The sequence below is a fragment of the Bubalus kerabau genome, chromosome 8 (genome assembly GCF_029407905.1).
Source record: "Bubalus kerabau isolate K-KA32 ecotype Philippines breed swamp buffalo chromosome 8, PCC_UOA_SB_1v2, whole genome shotgun sequence".
In the NCBI taxonomy this organism is placed as follows: Eukaryota; Metazoa; Chordata; class Mammalia; order Artiodactyla; family Bovidae; genus Bubalus; species Bubalus kerabau.
In genome coordinates this window covers 81,022,440-81,047,420 of record NC_073631.1, presented here as the reverse complement: position 1 = coordinate 81,047,420, position 24,981 = coordinate 81,022,440, and the positions used below count along the sequence as shown (strand labels likewise).

At 43.0% G+C, this 24,981-nt stretch overlaps 1 protein-coding gene across 1 annotated transcript in view; it reads left to right on the top strand.

The window, feature by feature from the left end:
* The window catches only part of HECW1 (HECT, C2 and WW domain containing E3 ubiquitin protein ligase 1), a 483,654-nt gene that overhangs the window by 196,201 nt on the left and 262,472 nt on the right, over positions 1–24,981 (top strand). Inside the window, exon 3 of the mRNA XM_055590733.1 lies at positions 11,789–12,113. Coding sequence (XP_055446708.1) covers positions 11,789–12,113 — 325 coding nt within the window. The remainder of the gene's footprint in view (positions 1–11,788; positions 12,114–24,981) is intronic.

The following is a 24,981-nucleotide window of genomic DNA, read 5'->3' as shown; positions in this document are numbered from 1 at the left end:
TATGCATCTTTCTTACCACAAGATAGTAACCAGCCCAAAGATTACAAATACAATATGTTCCAGGAAGTCTAATTTGCTCTGTATTGATGTGTTGGGCAAGCTTTGCAAATGAAGAGTGAGAAAATCTTGAAATGTACTTCTCTTGATTAGTTCTGATGAGCAAATTATTCTGGAGCACATGCTGCTAAATGAGGCAGTGTTTTCCAACAATAAAATTAGGCACAAGTACCATGTGTCGTAGGATGCACCCCATGGTACATGACACTCCTGTGCTCTGGGATGCATGTGAGATCCAAGTAGAAGCAGGCCACACAGGATACTTCTGTGGTCTCCGTAGCCGTGCCTTCAGATTGCTCTTCATTTACACACCCCCTCAAGGACCCAGGATGTACCTTGTCCGTTTCCCTCTCTTCCTCTCACAGTGAGATTCAGCACCTGCTTTGCAGATGGTACCGAGGGTTTAGACTTCAGGGACCATCTGACTGGTGGAGCTTCTCTATCCCTGTGGACTTGACTTTCAGAGTTGCTGTAGCACAGGCTTCCCCAGACACAGCAGGTTTCTTGCTCTCCTCCTCATTGCTATAGAATGATGCTTCTAAGTTGAGCAAATTGTATTATTTCCTAGATCAAATCTCTCCTGTGGCTCACCATCCTCCAAGGGAGGAGGTTGTTTGTCTTGGTGTGACGTGGAGACCTGCCTGCCGCTCTTCCAGCCATGCTGCCTGACTCTCTGGCCAGGGCCTGGGAGAAGCTCTGCTGAACCTAGAAGCACACCAGCCTTTTCTGCAAAGCTGTGTCTTTACACACTGAGTTCCTTCTGCCTGGATTGCAGTTCTCTCTGTCCTTGCCTGGCTGGTGACATTCCTACTGCTCCTTCCAAAGACAGCATTCCTGTTCCCCGCTGGAAAGTCCTTCCCAGCATCCATCTCCCTTCCACGGGGGTCCCTGCCCACCACTCCCTTGTCATTGTGTCATAGTTGACTGCTTAAATGTCTGCCTCCTGTGCAAAACTCTTGGAGGAGAGGAGTACTGTTTCATTTCTCTCTCTCATTTCATCTCATCTCCATTCTCAGTACTGAACACAGCTTCTAGTATATAGTAATGACTCAATAAGCATGTAGTCTTTGGGATCAAGGAAAGAAGAAGAAAACCAAGAGCAGAGTTTACTGAAAAATCCACCCATCTGGCCAGGTCCAACCTTCCAGGGGTGGAAGATTTTAAAAGAGAGTATCTATACAGCACTCTGAAGCTTTACAGTAATCACTTACTTTGGAGTATTAACTCCAGTATGTGTGCAAACTTAGTCCCTCATTTGAAACCCTACTGAAATGTCCTTACATCTATATTCATTGCCTGGCTGTGTTGCCTATTAGCTGCCACATCTAATCAGGATCATGAAAATGAGGGAAACCTCCTCACATTTTCCACAAGGCTGATGTCCCTCCTGAGAGAGGAAGGCCCTGGGTTCCCTCATGGCTCTGTCATGCACCTGCTGCAGTCAGGAGTGGCTGCTGCCCTTCTGGGGACCTCTGCTTCCTAGTGGGAAGGACAGGACCTCCCACAACTCACTCTAGGGTTCTGGGTGACTCAGTCCTATGGTCAGATTTGGGAGACAGGACTGTAGCCAAGCAGGGGCCCTGGGTGTGTGTGTGATGTCATTGACTCAAATGTCACTGGCTCAGCTGCCCTCTGGAGTCAGGAGCAGAGATGCAGAGTCAGGATGTTCCCCGTAGCTGCCTGGTGCTGGATTCTGAGAAGATCGGACATGCAGACATTCTGCTCCCCTACGCTTCCACCAGGGGCCTCCTGAGGGGTCAGCAGGGTCCCTCGGAGCTTGTATGGCCCAACCTGCCCTGACTGGGAGATAAAGCATTTGTTTTTCTCCTGCAAGCATCAATAGGTAAAGAAGGAGCTTTACCAACATCTGTTAGTATGGGACCCTCCTGAGGAAGAAAAAGACCTATTTAACATTGGAAAGATGGCAAGAATACACAGAAGAACTGTACAAAAAAGATCTTCACGACCCAGATAATCATGATGGTGTGATCACTCACCTAGAGCCAGGCATCCTGGAACGTGAAGTCATGTGGGCCTTAGAAAGCTTCACTATGAACAAAGCTAGTCGAGGTGATGGAATTCCAGTGGAGCTATTTCAAATCCTGAAAGATGATGCTGTGAAAGTGCTGCACTCAATATGCCAGCACATTTGGAAAACTCAGCAGTGGCCACAGGACTGGAAAAGGTCAATTTTCATTCCAATCCCAAAGAAAGGCAATGCCAAAGAATGCTCAAACTACCGCACAATTGCACTCATCTCACACGCTAGTAAAGTAATGCTCAAAATTCTCCAAGCCAGGCTTCAGCAATATGTGGACCGTGAACTTCCTGATGTTCAAGCTGGTTTTAGAAAAGGCAGAGGAACCAGAGATCAAATTGCCAACATCCGCTGGATCATGGAAAAAGCAAGAGAGTTCCAGAAAAACATCTATTTCTGCTTCATTGACTATGCCAAAGCCTTTGACTGTGTGGATCACAACAAACTGTGGAAAATTCTGAAAGAGATGGGAATACCAGACCACCTGATCTGCCTCTCGAGAAATTTGTATGCAGGGCAGGAAGCAACAGTTAGAACTGGACATGGAACAACAGACTGGTTCCAAATAGGAAAAGGAGTACGTCGAGGCTGTGTAATGTCACTCTGCTTATTTAACTTATATGCAGAGTACATCATGAGAAACGCTGGACTGGAAGAAACACAAGCTGGAATCAAGATTGCCAGGAGAAATATCAATAACCTCAGATATGCAGATGACACCACCCTTATGGCAGAAAGTGAAGAGGAAGTAAAAAGCCTCTTTTTGAAAGTGAAAGAGGAGAGTGAAAAAGTTGGCTTAAAGCTCAACATTCAGAAAACGAAGATCATGGCATCTGGTCCCATCACTTCATGGGAAATAGATGGGGAAACAGTGGAAAGTGTCAGACTTTATTTTTGGGTGCTCCAAAATCACTGCAGATGGTGACTGCAGCCATGAAATTAAAAGACACTTACTCCTTGGAAGAAAAGTTATGACCCACCTAGATAGCATATTCAAAAGCAGAGATATTACTTTGCCAACAAAGGTTCGTCTAGTCAAGGCTATGGTTTTTCCTGTGGTCATGTATGGATGTGAGAGTTGGACTGTGAAGAAGGCTGAGCACCGAAGAATTGATGCTTTTGAACTGTGGTGTTGGAGAAGACTCTTGAGAGTCCCTTGGACTGCAAGGAGATCCAACCAGTCCATTCTGAAGGAGATCAGCCCTGGGATTTCTTTGGAAGGAATGATGCTAAAGCTGAAACTCCAGTACTTTGGCCACCTGATGCAAAGAGTTGACTCATTGGAAAAGACTCTGATGCTGGGAGGGATTGGGGGCAAGAGGAGAAGGGGACGACAGAGGATGAGATGGCTGGATGGCATCACTGACTCAATGGACGTGAGTCTGGGTGAACTCAGGGAGTTGGTGATGGACAGGGAGGCCTGGCGTGCTGTGATTCATGGGGTCGCAAAGAGTCGGACATGACTGAGTGACTGAACTGAACTGAACTGAACTTTGGAAAAGGAAAGACAGGAATGTTTTTCATATCTGGGCATGACCATTCATGTTCTGTCTCTGTCATTTGTCTGTCTGTCTCTCTCTGTTCACACACACACACACACACACAGAGGAATACCACTTTCAATGAACTTTCCCTTCAACGTAGAACAGAATGAAGCACTAGAGATCAGGGATTTCTTGCAAACAACACAGGAAGCTTCCCTGCCCTTCCCCAAACTATCTCTTAACTTCCTTTCTCCCCATCCACTGTTTCACTCATACAAACCTCCCAGATTTTGACAGCTTGGTTCTTGGATGCCTCCAAACATAAACCTCCATAGAGACACAAAGCTTCATCAAGAAATTCCAGACTTGACTGAAGCAGTGAAGGGCACACACCCAACGAAGCACGGCAAAGCATCCCAGTCACCCATCTTAGGCACAAGCAGAGAGAAGGCATCTGGCCCACAAACAAACCCTTTCCTCCCCAGTCAGTGGGGCCCCAGAGAAGTGAGGATGGGACTGTTAACTCTAATCATTGTCTTATTGGACTTCATTGTCAGTGATAAGGCTTTGTGTGTTCCTAAAAGAATGGGTTGACCTTCATTTTAACCAGTTAAAATCCCAGCTTCCTATGTGGATATTCCCTGGCTTGGCTTGACTTGCTTATTAAAATCTTCTCTGCCTTGTGTTCCCTTTCAGCCAAAAACGTATGGGATTCTATTTCTTCTTTCAAGAAAAAGAGCCCACACAATTTAGTTTATGTAACTCTGTGATATTTTTCTGCACAATGGCTAGCATAAAAGATGGAGTTTTCAACACATGGCTATGAGGCTAAAAACATTTTGGAGGCACAGTTTCAGGGACGGGTGCCCAGCTGCTGAAGAGCTGGACAAAGATGACGCTATTGCAGCCACCTCCCACTCTTCCTCCTCAGACACACCCAGCCATCTGGTGGGGTCAGGGCCACCTCAGCCCCTCACACCCGCCTCTGTCCCACAGCCTCACTCACAACAACAGAGGTAGGAATGTACCGGCAGGACTCAGGTCTTGGGATATGAAATGGAAGAAGGGACCTCCCTGGGGGCCATATTTTGTCTCATTCTCAAGCCTCCCTTCTGACCAGTGTCATTTGAAAACCAATAATACGGGGGAATATGGGCACAAAGTTGTGTGCTTGAGACGAAAGAGGCACTGAGTTAAGTTCCTGAGAGCAGGGAAGAGAGCATCACATCATGGCTTCGAGACAGAGGAGGCAGGTGTGTCCCAGTCTTCGTCACCTACATGCCCATTCATTCATTCACTGAGCATTCACTGCATCCCAACCCAGCACTACCTTAGTTGGAAATGCAGACCTAAAGGGACTGGGCAGGGACCACACTGTCTTGGTGCCTACATCCTAGTGAGTGAAGTGAAAGTGAAAGTCGCTCAGTCGTGTCCGACTCTTTGAGACTCCATGGACTATGCAGTCCACGGAATTCTTCAGGCCAGAATACTGGAGTGGGTAGCCTTTCCCTTCTCCAGGGGATCTTCCCAACCCAGGGATCGAACTCAGGTCTCCCACATTGCAGGCGGATTCTTTACTAGCTGAGCCACGAGGAAAGCTTCTACATCCTAGTCGAGGGACACTAATAAGAAGTAAGTTAACAAGATAGTTGCAGAGAGAACATGTCTGTAAGGCTCTGGTTTACTCACATTATCAAGGAAAATAATAAACAGTCTATAATAGGAATGGAAAAGAGTTTTATTTGAGCCAAACTGAGGACAGCCTCTAGACAACTCTGAGGAACTGCTCCGGAGAAGCATGGCTTTAAGCATAGTTTTCTGTCTCGTCAGAACAAAGAACATCAAACAAGTCAGGGTACATTCCTTCAGAGTGTTCAGAAAAACAGACCAGCACGTACATAGCCAGTCAGTATGACCTTAGCACCTGGGAAGGGACTCTTATAATGGAAGGAGTACCAGCAATGGCGTCCCAGGAAGGAAGGCATTTAATCTTTACTTTTAAGATAGACATTCTTTATTTCTGGTCAGTGAACATTTTTCTTTAATAATTAAAGCAGATGTACAATGTAAGTTTGATAGGCCACAAACAGGCTGTTCTAGTTAGCATGAAATTTAAGTTAACTCATGTACAAGCCAGAATGATTTCCTCATACCTCAATACATGAAAGTTTATTTTATCAGCATCAAGGCCAGAGAGCGAGATGGAAGATAAAGAACAGACACCGAGTTGAGAGCAAGAGGTCTGGGGCCTCAGGAGTGCAATAAGCCAAGGGGACTTTTAAATGTGGTCAAAGCACATAGCAGAACCCATCCATTCAGCCCTTAATATACTCTGTATTATGACCTCAGCTTTCATCAAAGACTTGTCCAAGCAATCTGCCACTACATTTGTGATTTTAAGAAAAGATATTCTTTTATGATATTGTTTACCATATCATGCAGTGTTTCCTACATAAAGTTGAATATGAGCATCTTACAACTTAGAGGGGAAAAAATATTCCCATATTCTGATTGTGAGAATTACATTTTCCTTTATCATTTTGACTGCCAAGAATCTCAGAGGAGAATCTAAGTCTCAATTACCACAACTATATATTCCCATGTTATAATTTGAAGAGAGTGCATCTGAGTGATCGAAGTGCCAACTTATAATCACATTGCTGTTGTTCAGTTGCTAAGTCGTGTCTAATACTTTGTGACTCCATGGACTGCAGCATGCCAATCTCCTCTATCCTCTGCTATCTGCCAGAGTTTGCTCAAATTCATGTCCATTGCATTGGTGTTGCTATCTAACCATCTCATCCTCTGCTGCTCCCCTCTTCTTTTGCCTTCTATCTTTCCCAGCATCAGTGCCTTTTCCAATGACTCAGCTCTTCACATCAGGTGGCCAAAGTATTGGAGCTTCAACTTCAGCAACAGTCCTTTCAGTGAATATTCAGGGTTGCTTTCCTTCAGGTTTGGCTGTGGTTTGCCCTCCTCACAGTCACATAGAATGGCTCAAATCCCTACTTCCTGCTGCAAGAGGTGTGACTTTGGCATTGTTTATTAACTATTAAATATCTGAGCTGGGTTTCTCACCAACATGGAAAGAGGGATACTTGCTAGGATTTTAATGAGATAATGTACCAAGTTCCAACCATAGAGTAAATGTTCCTAATATTATTATCCTTTCTTATTGTTACTTCCCAATTTCTGCCTGGCTTATATTTCTCTATTTCCATCTACATTTCTTTTGTTGTAAATTTTCTCAAATCCACTGCAGAAAGAGATATTATATAATTTTTTTGAGTTCCATTACCCGCCTGATGGCATAACAAGAGCTGTGGATAGGATAAAAAAGCTTCAGGCATCTACTTGCTCAAAATCAAATCTGTTCATGAACTCAAAAAACTCTCATGTTCTTTCTTCCTGCTAAATAATGCCAGTTTCTATAACCTCAACTTGTATACTCTAATGAAGTTTCCTTCAGGGCCTGTGTTTTCCAGTCACAGCTTTTGATTTGAGTGTAGAGGCATTTATTAAGAATCACTTTCTCTATTCTAGATGTCTTTTGTCCACTTTCTTTTCATTTCTGAAACAGCGCTCACTCACAGCTTTATATTCCAAAACAGAAAAGCTATTAATGACTCTGTCAGTTAGAAATTGACACAGCCAAATCTTTTGTCTCCCTATGCTCTTTAAAAAACCAAAAAAAAAGATGTACATAGTAACTTGTTCCTTCCCTAGAAGTGATGTTTTTTGCTTTTAAAATTCTGTCTCCTCCTGGAAGGTTTTGTTTTTGCTATTGTTCTATGATGCATACTAAACAGATTAAACACACATGGCCTATTCCAAGATTTAAAAAAATAACTGAAGAATATAATTTAATTCAAAACATTTCAACACTGATGAATTATTTAAGTCAGAAAGCAAAACAAGTAAACATCATTGTCAGATCTGTGACAAATGGGAAATAAGCCAACAGATGGAATCGCACTCCCTGTGAATCAGGACATGATGTGATCAGATTGTTTTTAGTGCTCACTCATTGGACCTCTTTTTCAAGGGTCAATTAAAATATGTGCTTAGCATAGCCCATAACTAGAGCTATAATTAGAAAATTACAATGTTACTGAACCAATAATTAAAAAATTGTAGTGTAACTGAAATTGTTACTAATATTCTATGGTTTCCTTATCTGTGTCTATTGCCTATCAACAATGTAAGAGAAGATAAGTGACATTTGGATTACTTGATGGAATAGGGAAAAAACTGGGATACAGTTAGTAATATGGTTAACTTCTCTGCATCTGTCGAGTGAAGGAACTAAGAGAAAGAAGGGGAAGATTTGCCTTAGAGATGAGGAAGAATTGTGAAGTTATAAATATTGGAGTTGCTGTTAGGGAAAGAGTGGTCTTTTATCCAGGGCTATTTAAAAACAGGACAGATGCTCATCTCTCTCCCACAGTTCAGATGTGAGCAGAGAGTGATTAAACTGCTTCTTCTAGCTGGATGCGTCTATAGTTTAAACTAGAACACGTGTGAAAGTCTTGGGGGAACATGGCCACAAAGAAATGACATGTTGGAAATCAGCCATCCACCTGCTCTATTCCAGAAGCAGCTGTGTGAGTCTTTAACAAAAACACCTGTTTAGGAAGTGATGGCGTAGAGTCTGATATTAGCCTTCTTCCTACGTAACTGTTTGTCTCTGTATTTTTCATTCCCTGCACCATCTACTACTAACATCACATCTTTCTGTATTTTATATATTAGTCATTTTAAGCTCTTTGTGGAATAAGAAGGGACTTCATTGAGTAAAATTCTATTAAAATTTTTAGCCCTTTTGTGTGTGTGTGTGCCAGATGTCATGCAATTTCCAGGAGATATAAAGAGCGGTAAACACTGGCCTCAGGGACTTCATAGCTTAGGGCACAACACGGGTCAACTAGAGATAACACAGTGAGAATCCTTGCAGGGAAAATGAGATTCCTGTGGGATCACAGAGTAGAAAGCCCCTCTCTCTTGGGAATGGGGAAGGCTATAAGGAGAGGTTACAGCTGAGCTGGTGCTGAAGCATAACCTCAAAGCAGAATGTAAATCCTTCCAACAAGCATGAGTGAGGAGGATGTGGACAAAGCTGGGGTGAGGTGACGGAGTGCAGTCTTTGAAGAGCAGCATTGAAGCTGTCCTTCTAATACCAGGAAAATGCCATTAATTCCAATCTAGTAAATTAATGAGAGACATCTTCCTTGAATAACATTTCTTTCTGTGCTTTTGTTCCCACCATGTGGATGGTGTAAACTGGTGTAATTTGACAGTGTCAGGAGACTTGCCTGGTTTCTGGGCAATTCTAATAAAAAATACCACAGCAGAAGTCTTCAATGAAAGCAAAGCACTCTATAATCTTCCTTGAGCCCTGACTGATAGGACATAGATAAAAATCTCTCAGCCTCAACATGGATGCAAAAAATATTCCATTCAAGCAGTAACCTGACAAATAAAGGGAAGTTTGTTTTGTTTTTTTATTTTTACCCACAAAGCAAAAGGAAGATTTATCCAAAGACTGGTAGATAGGACACCTTTCCAAACATGCTGGCCTGTTCAGTGTTCGCAGTGTCAGTTTTCTAAGAGGAAACCTGGAAGGTCATAACTAGGATGAGCTGAAAGTCTGCTGTTGAATGAATTTTACGTGTGAGGATCTGAGGACACATGTGAGGACCCTTGGCCAGTACAAGAGGCTCGCTGACTACCTGGGACCTCCATTTCAGTGGTGCTTTCTTACTAAAACAACGCTAGTAGTGTTTCAGTTCAGTTCAGTTCAGTCGCTCAGTTGTGTCCGACTCTTTGCAACCCCATGAATTGCAGCACGCCAGGCCTCCCTGTCCATCATGGACTCCTGGAGTTCACCCAAACTCATGTCCATCGAGTCGGTGATGCCATGCAGACATCTCATCCTCTGTCGTCCCCTTCTCCTCCTGCCCCCAACCCCTCCCAGCATCAGGGTCTTTTCCAATGAGTCAACTCTTCGCATGAGGTGGCCAAAGTATTGATGTTTATTTATTGAGCACTTACTATAGTAAGAGCTTTATTTGCATTTATCTCATAAAATTTTGACAGCAACCCATTTATAGATGGGGAAACAGAGGACTAGAGAGATCCGGTAAGTTGTCCAGGGATACACAGCTTGGAAACTGGAAGGTGATGCTCCAGAATTGCCCGTTGTTTGGTCTGACTCATAATTATATACTTGATTATCTCATTTAATTCCAAGTAGTCATTTTGTGTTTTTTTTTAATTAGACTGTAATTACTTTACAATGTTGTGTTAGTTTCTGCTGAACAACAGAGTGAATCAGCTGTATATATACATATATCCCCTTCCTCTCGAACCTCCCTCCCAGCCCTCCATCCCACCCCTCCAGGTCATCACAGAGCACCGAGCTGAGCTCCCTGTGTTACACATCAGCTTCTCACTAGCTACTTTACATGTGGCAGTGAATATGTCGGTGCTACTCTCTCAATTTGTTCAAACCTCCATGAAAACACTATAAGATTCAATCGGTGCACAGAAAGTACATGTAAACTGAAGAAAGGTTACACACCAGCAGCAGCCTTCCTTATTTTGGAGGCTTTACAAAGGTCTCTGAGCAAAGTCCCCTGTACAATGATCAGGTTCCTGTGATCCTCCTGGACTGTCTGGAAGAGCCAGGGTGCCTGTGAGGTGGGCTGTTCATGAGCTGTTCCCAAGCTCAAGTCTGCGCCTGTGTTCCTGAGAAGTGGACTGGTTTCCAGGCAACACCATGGTCCATCTATTTTCATACTGTTGCAGTGACAAACATTAGAAAGAAAGAAAAAAAAAGACATATGGTACCAATGGTGTGATAAGATGCTTTCTGAAGCCTGGCTTCTCTGCCAATAATAATTCCATGGTTACCACCAGTGGGGCTAGAAAAAGTCCCAACAAGAGACTCAGATGATGAATAAATAGGCCTGACATATGGCCATTAAGGCCCAAGATTCCAAATACCAACACTGTGCTTAATCAGGTTAATAGGCTTTTTACAAGTGCCCTGATCTTTGAAGATGGAAAAAGTATGGACCCAAATTACTGCTAAATAGACATATCATCTCAAGAGTAGACTGGTGCCGAGTCTGGTCCTCCTGGCTGGTTAACAGAAACTCAATATCTTGCATTTGATGGATGTGTATAATAAGTTACAGTCCTGGGATCTAAACTGCATGATGTAACAGATTTTAAGACCTTAATCTTCTCTTCTTAAAAACAAAAGTGCTATTAGTTGTACAACAGCAGGTTCTTTTATAGGCAGGAACCCCCAAAATGTACATTTAAATCCCAATTGTAGTATACTTTGATGAAATAAAAATCACCCCTGCTTGTTTCAGAAAAGAATCCTCATTCCAATTCTACAGGATGCCTTTCCCCCTGTTTTCAAAGCCATCTGTAGCAAAATAGTCATGTTATTGGTCTGTATCAGCTCAGCTAGTTTGAAATGCTCCAAGTTGTAAACAATAAAAAAAATGCATTTTTTTTCTCATCAAATACAATATTTTCTACAGTATTAGCTCTAAGGGAGACATGGTCTTCTGAGGTTGGATTTTGGTGAAAACTGCAGTGTTTGAAGATTACTAGGATATCTGAGATCCTTACGAGGCATTTCAGGTGGTACAGTGACCTGCTGTAGAATGAGAGTTGTAAATGAAAGACAGTGACCGCCTCCTCCAGCAGGGACTGCCTCTGATTCTGGGTTGTGTGTAGGGTCTCAAATGCCACAGAGATCACTAAAATGTGCTGTGATAATAACCATCATTTACCGTAAAGAAGGGTAAAGTTGGATCCAATTGAATTTAGCCAGAGAACTCAAGAGATGACACTTTGGGGGCCGTCGCACCACTGGGTCATTCTGTAGACATTCCTGGCCTTCTGATACCTAGCAGGCTGGAGGGGGCTGAGGGAGGCAGAGACCCCAGCAGAACAAGGAAAGGCGTGGCCCCTTGGTGAGTGTGTATTTCGTTCTTGCCTTCGCCACCTGAACCCAGAGCTACCACTTTGGCCCCGAGAAAAATGCTCTGTGTCTATTCCAAATCTTCCTAAAAGGGCTGCTCTCTCCCTGCTGGCTTCCCCCAACCCATCTTCCCTTCCCTGTGAAGCCCGTGACTGCCTGTGGAGCCAGCATCTCCCGCCCCTGCTGACTGACTGTTTGCCCCCACAGAATCTGTACCAGAACAGGTTCTTAGGCCTGGCCGCCATGGCATCTCCATCGAGAAACTCCCAGAATCGACGCCGGTGCAAGGAGCCGCTCCGCCACAGCTACAATCCAGGCCAGTACCACAGTGTGGCCATCAGGACTGGCCCCCATGGTGCCGTCACCATCCCCCGCTCCACCAGCGACACCGACCTGGTCACCTCGGACAGCCGCTCCACACTCATGGTCAGCAGTTCCTACTACTCCATAGGGCACTCGCAGGACCTGGTGATCCACTGGGACATCAAGGAGGAAGTGGATGCTGGGGACTGGATCGGCATGTACCTCATCGGTGAGTAGAACAGCACTTAGTGCAGAAATAATGGTCAGAGCACGCTGGTTCAGGCGTTCAACAAGTATGTAATGCATAGTTCACTTTAAAAGATGCTTTACTGTTTCAGTAAACGGGATCATTTCATTAAAGTGCATGATTCACAACCAAATGTGTTATATGCCACATTCTAACACACAGAAGACCACGCACGAAGGCATCACTTCCCACTTCTATTCAGTGGCAGAGAATTGGGAGGTAGCAGGGCAGGATGTAGCTGAACACAAATGTCATCACCATTGCAACTATACATTTGCTCTTCTACTTATGAGTGAGTGAATATGAGAAGCTTGATTTTAAAGTGAAAGTGTCATTCCCTCAGTCGTGTCTGACTCTTTGTGACCCCATGGACTGTAGCCTGCCAGGCTCCTTTGTCCATGGAATTCTCCAGGCAAGAATACTAGAGTGGAGAGTCATTTCCTTCTCCAGGGGATCTTCCTGATGCAGCGATCATATCCAGGTCTCTTGCATTGCAGGCAGATTCTTTACCATCTGAGCCACTAGGGAAGCCCTGCTTTTAAATCCATTTGTTTATAAGTCCAGAGCAATACAATATATGCAACCAAGATATGCACTTATATGTGGAGTAATTTCAGTTTAGTTTTCGACACTCAGTTTAGTTCAGTCACTCAGTCATGTCTGACTCTTTATGACCCCATGGACTGCAGCATGCCAGGCTTCTCTGTCCATCACCAACTCCTGGAGCTTGCTCAAACTCATGTCCATTGGGGCGGTGAGTCCATCCAACCATCTCATCCTCTGTCATCCCCTTCTCCTTCTGCCTTCAATCTTTCCCAGAATCAAGGTCTTTTCCAATGAGTCAGTTCTTCACATCAGATGGCCAAAGTATTGGAGCTTCAGCTTCAGCATCAGTCCTTCCAATGAATATTCAGGGTTGATTTCCTTTAGGATTGACTGGTTGGATCTCCTTGCATTCCAAGGGACTCTCAAGAGTCTTCTCCAACACCACAGTTCAAAGCATGAATTCTTCAGCACTCAGCCTTCTTTATGGTCCAACTCTCACATCCATACATGCCTACAGGAAAAACCATAGCTTGACTATATGGACCTTTGTTGGCAAAGTAATGTCTCTGCTTTTTAATGTGCTGTCTAGGTTAGTCATAGCTTCTCTTCCAAGGAGCACACGTCTTTTAATTTCATGGCTGCAGTCACCATCTGCAGTGATTTTGGAGCCCAAGAAAATAAAGTCTGTCACTGTTTCCATTGTTTCCCCATCTATTTGACCAGAAGTGATGGGACTGGATGTAATAATCTTTTTTTTTTTTTTTTTTTGAGTGTTTCCACAGGGCTCTAGTGAGCTGCAGTAAAGGATTAACTTTTCCTTTTAGACTAGCTTGCACCCTTCAGTTTTTCCACATTCTCCTTTCTGCCTATCTCTACTTTAATTATGATGGTTACTTGTTTAACACCTTAGATAATTAGGTTGTTGACCCCAGATCTATATTTTTTTTATTTGTTCTTGAGTAACTGGTTTAGTCGCCAAGTCCTGTCCGACCCTTGCAACCCCATGGACTAGGACCTTCCAGGCTCTGCCCATGAGATTTTCCAGGCAAGAATACTGGAGTGGGCTGCCATTCCCTTCTCCAGGGGATCTTCCTGACCCAGGAATCAAAGCTGGGTCTCCTGCATTGCAGGCAGATTCTTTGCTGACTGTGCTATGAGGGAAGCCCTCTTGAGTAATAATTTTCAAAGATTATAATTGTACAGTATTGAGAAGTATTAGAACAAAATGCAGTTATTGGAAGACAATTGCTTTACAATATTGTGTTGGCCTCTGCCACACATGAAAATCAGCCACAGGTATACATATGTCCTATCCCTCCTGAACCCCCTCCCATTTCCCACCCTAACCCACCCCTCTAGTTTGTCACAGAACACTGGATTGAGCCCCCTGTTTATAAATTGATATAGTCACTATGGAGAACAGTATGGAGATTTCTTAAAAAACTAGGAATAGAACTACCATGCGTACGTGCATGCTAAGTCCCTTCAGTCGTGTCCAACTCTTTGCAACCCTATAAACTGTAGCCCACCAGGCTCCTCTATTCTCCAGGCAAGAATACTGAGCGGGTTGCCATGCCCTTCTCCAGGAAATCTGCCTCACCCAGGGATCAAACCGACATCTCTTACATCTCCTGCATTGGCAGGCAGGCTCTTTACCACTAGCACCATCTGAGAAGCCCTAGAACTATTATATGACCCAATAATCCCACTGCTGGATATATACTCTGAGAAAACCATAATTAAGAGAGACACACGTACCCCACTGTTCACTACAGCACTACTTACAATAGCTCGGACATGGAAGCAACCTAGATATCCATCGACAGATGAATGGATACAGAAATTGTGGTACATATATACAATGGAATATTACTCAGCTATTAAAAAAAACACACACACACATTCCAGTCTGTCCTAATAAGGTGGATGAACCCAGATCTGGTTTTGAATCAGCTCTTCACAGCTGTACCTTCCTGCAGTGATGTCAATGGCATTTATTTCTCAAGTCAAGGAATAGTTGGAGTAGGAGCATGGCAGAAGAGAGAGGTGGAAACCTTCATCCATGGGAAGAGATGAAAGAATCTGGAGTTCAGCCCTAGATCAAGGCTGAGGTGTAGATCTGGGGTAGTTGTCCCTGAGAGTGGAAGAATTCACTCAGGGACTGTATGTAGAAATAAAGCACCAGAAGGTCCCTATCAGAAAGAGGGAGAGGCAGAGGAGGAACTCAGAAAGAAGGTGGAGGTTCGATGGAGAGGTAGAAGAACTTGGCAACCACGTCATAGAAGATGAGAGAGGGGGTGTTTGAGGAAGGGAGAGTCAGCAGTATCGAGTGTCCTGCAACTCCATGAATGAACAGAATCTGGTGTTAACATGACATTTCGACTGAGACAAAAGTAAACACAGCGCATCCTCTTGAGAATCTCAGTTTGACAGTTTGTTCTTCCCACAGTAGAACACATATATAACTGTGAAGTGATTTAATGCAAAATGCCAACACTTTCGGTGGCATAGCATTTCAAAAACAACTTCCACATCCAAAATTATCTGTGAATCTTAAAAGTTCATTATTTGTGAGTCCTTAGTAACTCATCTGCCAGATTCACAGTGCCTTGCCAAAGAGCAAATCATAGAGCTCAAGTGATTTCATCTAATCTGTCATTCCACAATTGAGGAAATGCCAAGTTAGTGGTTCCCAAGGCCACACAGCTGCCTACCCTGGCGGCAGACCCCACGCTGACCACGGAGACATCATGGGACATTTGGGGGTAACTTAACCTACAGGCCATTCCACATCAGTGGGGTAATCTAACTGTCCATGTGAGGCCAGATTTGTGGCCTCTCAACTCTGACCTCCAGAGCTCTCTAGACAAACGTGACTTTTCTTCTGCCAAAGTAATCTGGATTTGAAAGGGGACATGTGGCCCTGCTCACTGATGCTGCCACCAAGTCATCAGTGTTGTCTTTAGCCAGGAAGCCAGCCATAGCACAATAATAGAAGCATTATTGTTACTTTCACCATGAAATCACATTTGGTTGCCCTGATTTATGGGGTGGTTCCTGAACTCAAGAGTGTGATGAAGGATTCTCTCCCCTATGACACAGAATAGGGAAAGATATGGGGTTTCAGTGTCAGCTTGACCTGGCTATAGAGGAAAAACATAACTTTCTTCTCAGGATCATTGCATGGAATTGATGAGATACTGTGCACTTACTGCCTGTTGATCATTAAATTGCATCTTGATTTAACTTGTCAGGTAGCTCTAGTCTCTGGATGCATCATGGCAAATTACTCTAATTCCCAGGATTCGCTGAGCCTAGCCATGGTTGTCAAACATGTGCTCAATTGTTTCAGTTGTACATTATAAAATGTAAAAATGTCTTACCAAACCCAGAGGAACCTGGGAAGAGACTTTCATTGTCATTAAATGGGTAGAAGCTTATGGTTTGGTCATAGAGACAGATACAGTTTTCATCACTATTCCCAGGAAATAAGTTTCACATGACTTTGACAAGTGAAAGCTAATTGTTTGTGAGTCCTATACTTAGGGTTAAAGATTGAGCAATGCCCATGGCTTCCTCCCACTGAGAAAACAGTAGTATATATTTGGATTAGGATACATCAACTGAAGGATACTGTTAAAACCTCTAACCATTAGAATGCTAAGTTAATTAGAGTAGATCAATTCAAGTATTTTCCACTTCTTCATTTTACATCCCAATATGTTAAAAAGCTGAATATCTTAAAACCCTCTTTCGGATGATCAATTTCTAAAAATAGCCATTCCTTTGACTCTGTTGGAAGGAACCCTTATTAAAACTGCTGAAATATGAAATAAGTATGCAATTACCATTATGAAAATATAACTGAATAGGTAAAGTAGGCATCATATGCTTATAATTTGCAAAACTAACCTTCTTATTAACTTGAGGCTTCCCTGGTGGCTCAGATGGTAAAGAATCTGCCTGCAATGCAGGAAACCTGGGTTCAATCCCTGAGTCGAGAAGATACCCCGGAGAAGGGAATGGCTATCCACTCCAGTATTCTCACCTGGAGAATTTTGTGGACAGAGGAGCCTGGTATAGACTACAGTCCATGGGGTCGCAAAGAGTTGGACATGACTGAGTGATCTTATTAACTTAGCATTTTAATAAATCATGTCATTATTATATCATGTTATATACCATGCTATCCTTATACCATGCTAGAATCTGCTCAATACTTTAAATCATGATGAAACTAAAGTATATTCATGCATTTACATTTCAACAAATTAAGAGATGATAACTCAGATTGAAGGCAGGAGAAGGGGACGACAGAGGATGAGATGGTTGGATGGCATCACCAACTTGATGGACATGAGTTTGAGCAAGCTCCAGGAGTTGGTGATGGACAGGAAAGCCTGGCGTGCTGCAGTCAATGGGGTCTCAAAGAGTCAGACATGACTGAGTGACTGAACTGAACTGACTGAACTCGGAGTGAAATTAAGATTAAAAATTTTCTAAAATGGCATCTTCAAAGCATTTCCATAGACTGGTGCCTGAGGACATATATTCTCTTCCAATACCTTTTGGTTGCTTTATCTGTGTGAGGTTAGAGATTATGGCCTGGATCAAACTGATTTTTTTCTAATTTTTGAGGGCTTCTTCTGTGACCTATCCATGCTCAATGTTTATAAATATCGTAAAACAAGGACACAATACTTATATGTACATGTTTCAGTTCATAGGGCACCTCACAAAGCAAGGATTCCTTCTCTCTCCCATGTGTACATATGTATATTTAACTTCAGTTACATAAATTCTGCTGGGCTTCCCAGGTAGCATGGTGGTGAAGATAACACCTGCTAATGCAGGAAATGCAAGAGACGTGGGTTCGATCCCTGGATTAGGAAGATCCCCTAGAGTAGGAAGTGGCAACTTGCTCCAGTATACTTGCCTGGAAAATTCCATGGACAGAGGAGCTGGGTGTGCTAGTCAATGGGGTCACAAAAAGTCGGACACAACTGAGCAAGTAAGCACACATGCACATAAATTCAATTACCTATTGTATATTCTATTTTCTCTCTTCTGTATTTTGAGTGAGTATGTCAAAATCGGTAACAAAAATTTTTTGTTTTAATTTTGACTCCTGTATCTCTGCCTTTGCTTCTATAAGTTTTATACTTTGCAGATTTAATGCTGATTACTAAGTGCATGGATTTTCATGATGTTTACATCTATTTCCTCTACAATTTCTTATAGGTTATTGTTACCGATCTGGCTCTGTCCACTGTGCTATTCTTTGTCTTGAATTTTGCTTTTTTTTTTTTTAACTATTTAAGGCTGCTAGTCTCTCAGTTTTCTTCTGCTTCATATTTCTTTGATCTGTCTTTTCTTTATTTGCACTCTTTATCTTCTTTTTTAAGTGTAGCTCTTTCTGTGTGCTTTTTATTTCTTAACTCAAGGTCTCTTGACCTTTAAGTTGCTAGAATAGCATATTTACATTTATTACACTTACTGTTCTATTAGGACTTATTTTTGCCATCTTTCTTTAGGTACTTTACTGTATTTTATGTTTCTTTGATTCTTCTTTTCTTCTTCCCATTAGATCTGTTGATTTTGAAGTTATGCATTTTTAGTGCTCTTATGGTGACTCCAGTACTCTTGCCTGGAAAATCCCATGGACGGAGGAGCCTGGTGGGCTGCAGTCCATGGGGTCAGGAAGAGTCGGACACGACTGAGCGACTTCACTTTCACTTTTCACTTTCATGCATTGGAGAAGGCAATGGCACCCCACTCCAGTACTTTTGCCTGGAAAATCCCATGGACGGAGGAGCCTGGTGGGCTGCAGTCCATGGGGTCGCGAAGAGTCGGACACGACTGAGCGACTTCACTTTCACTTTTCACTTTCCTGCATTGGAGAAGGAAATGGCAACCCACTCCAGTGTTCTTGGCTGGAGAATCCCAGGGACGAGGGAGCCTGGTGGGCTGCCATCTATGGGGTCGCACAGAATCGGACATGACTGAAGCGACTTAGCAGAGCAGAGAGAGATGGTGACTCTTTTAATTATAAACCAGTAAGTCTCAATCAAGGGTAATTTTGCCTCCAGTGGACATTTGGCAATATCTGAAGACATTTTGGGATATCACATTGTAGAGGGTGTTTCTGGAATCTGCAAAGTAGAATCCAGGGATGCTACAAAACAGGATATAAAGCACAGGACATCCCCCGCTACAATAAAGAAAACAGAGTTAGCCAGCTGAAAATATCACCAGTGCCAAGGTTGAGGAGCCCTGTCTAGATCACTGTGCTTGCAACCACTGGCTTTTTAACCTTGTGAATATCTCTTCCAGTAGACTAGTAGTTCACCCAGCATGCTTTCAGATTCCTTTGGTCTTCCAGGACTTTCATTTTCCAGATGTGAACACTGTCCCTTTTATCCTCAATATCCATTAGTCTTTCTTCTGTATTTTGAACTTTTTCTTGAAGAGTTTCTCAATCAGATCTTCCAGCTTCCTAATTCATTTTTTTCACCAAAAATCATAAACCATAGTAGGATAATGCAATGATGGATAAAGGCCAAATGTAATGGCCATATGGATAGCACCCATATCCTATACATCAGTTTCATTGTATCTCAGTTATCATTCCATGAGGCCATAGTTCTAGGGTTCAAAAACAGTGGAAAATTTTGCCTACTTTGCCCCACTTTGCTGCTGCTACTGCTAAGTTGCTTCAGTCGTGTCCGACTCTGTGCGACCCCATAGACAGCAGCCCACCAGGCTCCCCCGTCCCTGGGATTCTCCAGGCAAGAACGCTGGAGTGGGTTGCCATTTCCTTCTCCAATGCATGAAAGTGAAAAGTGAAAGTGAAGTCACTCAGTCGTGTCCGACCCTCAGCGACCCCATGGACTGCAGCCCACCAGGCTCCTCTGTCCATGGGATTTTCCAGGCAAGAGTACTGGAGTGGGGTGCCGTTGCCTTCTCCTGCCCCACTTTAGGCTCACAATATATATTAAAGGTTTGAGAAGCTTTGTGTAAGCAGCGTGCTTTATTTGGTTTAACCCAGCATTTTTTATATTTCTTGAGTAAGAAACCCTTTCTTGTTTTCAATATTTGTCTGTGAGATATTCCACTGTGGAAAACCAAACAATAGCAGTTATAGGAAGCTATAGAATAAGTATGGAAACCCAGTCTTTGCCCTTAAGAAAAATCTAATGTGCTGAGCCTTAAAATGTAAAGTTTTAAGATGAAAGCCAAAATTGTCTCTTTGACTAGACATCTGCACACAGAAACTCCCAGAATGCTTCCTATGGACATCAGCTCTTGAAGCACTTTTTCTTTTATAGAGTTTTATTTTTTAAGTTTTTCTTTTTATATTCTTTATATTTTAAGTTTTTTTTTATAGCAGGTAATCTATTAGAATATAGAAGAGCTGAAGGGGGGACTTCCCTTGAAGCCCAGTGGTCAAGACTCTGTGCTTCCAATGCAGGGAGCATGGATTCAGTCCATGGCTGAGCAACTAAGATTCCACATACCACATGGCACAGCCAAAAAAAAAGAGTTGAAGCTATGTTTCCCAATTTTGGTACAACCAGTTAGAATACTGTTTTAAAGAAACAATCTGAAGGAAAAGCTACAGAAAAAAAGAGCGGCATTTATTTTTAAGGCCTCCCCCATCCTTTATCCCCAGATTCCCTTCCTGGAACAAGAGAACTCAAGAACTATAATCTTCGCTTAGTAGTGTGAAAGGCAAGTAGAGTCTCCCCAGATCTCCTGGCCTACTATTTAGTAAACCCATAGTCTAGTGATAGTGGGAGGACCTTGGAGACTTTTCCAAGGTTGGTTATCAGAAGGGGTGAGTTCCTCGGGGAAATGGAAGCTACTCTGTATTTTTTCTGGTAGGCTTAGGTAGTGGATCAACTTCCCTTTATTCTGTGCTCACTTGCCCATTCTGTTCTCAACAGCAATATATACTCTTCTTTTATAGATTAGAATGTCGGAAGCATGGCTACAGTTTTCATTTGGAAGACAAAGCATTTTGAAGACAAATGCAGTCCTTGTTTATTAGATGTGTTTCTTTCTGTGAGCTTCACTGGAACTTTCTGATTCAAAATTTTAATTACTTGCGAGAGTTTTTTTTCTGTAATAAATTGTGGAGCAGGAGGTATGATGCTTCATACTAGAAGAAATAAGTATCAACCAGCAAATGCAGTCTTTTTTGAGAAACCTGATATACCTCTATATGTTTTGTACAAAATGAGTGATGAGAAAAAATTCAATAGCACTAGCCTAAGCTAATGTTTCAGACTATTATTAATGGTTTTGCACATTAAGTATCAGGGAGCTTTGCCATAAAGGGCTCTATTTTTAGCCCAGACTATAAATACAAATAGCTACTTGTTAGATGCCTGACACTGTTCTTAGACCGTTACCTCTATTAGCTCATTTATTCCTCACAACGGACTTTGAGGTTGGAATTAATATTATCCCTCTTTTGTGGTGAGGAAGCAAGGACACAGAGGGATTAAATATAATGCCTAAGCTCACAATATCCACACAGTCAAAGGCTTTGGCATCGTCAATAAAGCAGAAATAGATGTTTTTCTGGAACTCTATTGCTTTTTCCCTGATCCAGCAGATGTTGGCAATCTGATCTCTGGTTCCTCTGCCTTTTCTAAAACCAGCTTGAACATCTGGAAGTTCATGGTTCACGTATTGCTGAAGCCTGGCTTGGAGAATTTTGAGCGTTACTTTACTAGCATGTGAGATGAGTGCAGTTGTGAGGTACTTTGAACATTCTTTGGCATTGCCTTTCTTTGGGATTGGAATGAAAACTGGCCTTTTCCAGTCCTGTGGCCACTGCTGAGTTTTCCAAATTTGCTGGCAGATTGAGTGTGCAGCACTTTCACAGCATCATCTTTCAGGATTTGAAATAGCTCCACTGGAATTCCATCACCTCCACTAGCTTTGTTCGTAGTGATGCTTTCTAAGGCCCACTTGACTTCACATTCCAGGATGTCTGGCTCTAGGTGAGTGATCACACCATCATGATTATCTGGGTCATGAAGATCTTTTTTGTACAGTTCTTCTGTGTATTCTTGCCACCTCTTCTTAATATCTTCTGCTTCTGTTAGGTCCACACCATTTCTGTCCTTTATCGAGCCCATCTTTGCATGAAATGTTGCCTTGGTATCTCTAATGTTCTTGAAGAGATCTCTAGTCTTTCCTATTCTGTTGTTTTCCTCTATTTCTTTGCATTCCATCGCTGAGGAAGGCTTTCTTGCCTCTCCTTGCTATTCTTTGGAACTCTGCATTCAGATGCTTATATCTTTCCTTTTCTCCTTTGCTTTTTGCTTCTCTTCTTTTCACAGCTATTTGTAAGGCCTCCTCAGACAGCCATTTTGCTTTTTGCATTTCTTTTCCATGGGGATGATCATGATCCCTGTCTCCTGTACAATGTCACGAACCTCAGTCCATAGTTCATCAGGCACTCTATCTATCAGATCTAGGCCCTTAAATCTATTTCTCACTTCCACTGTATAATCATAAGGGATTTGATTTAGGTCATACTTGAATGGTCTAGTGGTTTTCTAAACTGTGGAAACTTCTGAAAGAGATGGGAATACCAGACCACCTGACCTGCCTCTTGAGAAACCTATATGCAGGTCAGGAAGCAACAGTTAGAACTGGACATGGAACAACAGACTGGTTCCAAATAGGAAAAGGAGTACGTCAAGGCTGTGTATTGTCACCCTGCTTGTTTAACTTATATGCAAGGGTACATCATGAGAAACGCTGGGCTTGAAGAAGCACAAGCTGGAATCAAGATTGCTGGGAGAAATATCAATAACCTCAGATAGGCAGATGACACCTCTTATGACAGAAAGTGAGGAGGAGCTGAAGAGCCTCTTGATGAAAGTGAAAGTGGAGAGTGAAAAGGTTGGCTTAAAGCTCAACATTCAGAAAACTAAGATCATGGCATCTAGTCCTATCACTTCATGGGAAATAGATGGGGAAACAGTGGAAGCAGTGTCAGACTTTAATTTTGGGAGCTCCAAAATCACTGCAGATGGTGACTGCAGCCATGAAATTAAAAGACACTTACTCCTTGGAAGGAAAGTTATGACCTACCTAGATAGCATATTCAAAAGCAGAGACATTACTTTGCCAACAAAGGTCTGTCTAGTCAAGGCTATGGTTTTTCCAGTGGTCATGTATGGATGTGAGAGTTGAACTGTGAAGAAAGCTGAGGGTAGAAGAATTGATGCTTTTGAACTGTGGTGTTGGAGAAGACTCTTGAGAGTCCCTTGGACTGCAAGGAGATCCAGCCAGTCCATTCTGAAGGAGATCAGCCCTGGGATTTCTTTGGAAGGACTGATGCTGAAGATGAAACTCCAATACTTTGGCCACCTCATGTGAAGAGTTGACTCATTGGAAAAGACCCTGATGCTGGAAGGGATTGGGGGCAGTAGGAGAAGGGGACGACAGAGGATGAGATGACTGAATGGCATCACCGACTCGATGGATGTGAGTCTGAGTGAACTCCAGGAGTTGATGATGGACAGGGAGGCCTGGTGTGCTGCGATTCATGGGGTCACAAAAAGTTGGACATAACTGAGCAACTGAACTGAACTGAATTGAAGTTCACGTAGCTAGTAACGGTCAAAATACTTGCCTCAAGGTGGCTGTAGATATCCCTGTAATCAAATAAACAGCTCCACAAAGACTTGCACCCCAACGAAGGATGCAGAAAAAAGAACCTCGGTTGGTTGTAGGAAACCAGGGGGGCTGCCATTCCTCAGTGTGGTGGAGGGCATGGCTTGGCCTCCACCATCCCAGTCCTCTTTTCTTCTCCAGAGCCTCCTCTAGTGTAGACTCTGGTCCCTAAAAGTTACATTCCCCAGACTCCTGGGCAACCATTTTCCAGGTGCAAACTTGCTCCCTTCATCTAGATGCACCTGTGCCTCTTTGGGAAGGCAGAAGTGAGCTGGGTGGTTCCTCCTGATGTTAAGTCTGTGGTGGCCACAAGCATGGCTCTGAGGAATTAAGCTTTTCTGTCACAGTGCCCTAGCATCCCCACACTCACTTCCTGGGTGTCAGCAGGCAGCCATGTAGTAGTGGCAATAACCTACTCAGCTTGCCACTGGCTGGTCACTCTCATTGCAGGTGGAGAGGCAGTTGCTGCGGCTGTGCCTTGGATCCATCTTTCTAATACCTAATTCTCCGCATTAAATCCCTTACTGTGTAAAATATCTGGTCTGATTCTGTTTTCCTGCATCTGATCCTAACAGTACACCTGGATTCCCAAGCAAAGACTAGTAACTTCTAACAGTTGGCGGTACATACCTTGGAGAAGCAAGCTGACCGCTCAGCACAGATGGTCCGGGCAAGGATACAGACTACTCTGTTCTCTTGTGTGATACTTGCTATGAAGTGTTACAGTTACTGTAAGGGAATGGGATGCTCATCAGGATCAATTGGCAATCTCTTAATATGTGTTTAACCTGTACAATGGAACGTATCTTTGTCTCTTTAAAATGTGTGTTATTCTCTGCAGCCTTTTCTGATTTTCCCACCACTCACCCCCATCCTTTTTTCATTTGTTCCCTTGTGGTTAGATATTTAGCCCATTCTAATACCCACAGCCTTCTAAAGAAATTGCCTGTGTTCTTGAAAAAAAAAAATTCCTCAAATCTATTAGGAACTTCCTGAGAACATAGGCTCTGTCTTGTTCAGCAGTATGTCCCCAGGGTGTAGCATGGTAAGTGGAGCAAATACTCAATACACATTTACCTAGTGCATGAAGGAACACTCCCTTTCTAGGTGTTATTCTATGTGGGTACCTGACCATAACTATTAAAGTGACTATTCTGGTGATCAGAGTGGATAAATTCAGGAAAATACCTCTCCTTGGAGAATTGCCATAATGAGGCAAATTCTGTCCAGGTACTGAAGACCCAGGGAACTAGGGAAATATTATGCCTTTTTGTTTTTTGTTTTTGTTTTTGTTTTTGCTGAAATGAGACAATTACTGTAAAAGACGTATTATGCAATCATCTTAGTAACCCAAACAGGGCTGTGAGCATACACTGTGATTACAAAGACAGACAGATTTTGCAAACAAGTGATTTTCCAAGAGATACAAACAGTTCCTGATATTACTGAGGCAGAGACGATGCTGCTCTGCCTGATTGTCTTTGCCAAGGAAGGGGCAGCTGAAAATGTGCAGTCGACTTTGCGGGTCACAAGCACATTTACCGGTGATCTCATGTAATCCTCCCCAGCGAGGCCCCGGTTACCACCTGCCCCCTTGTGGATGAGG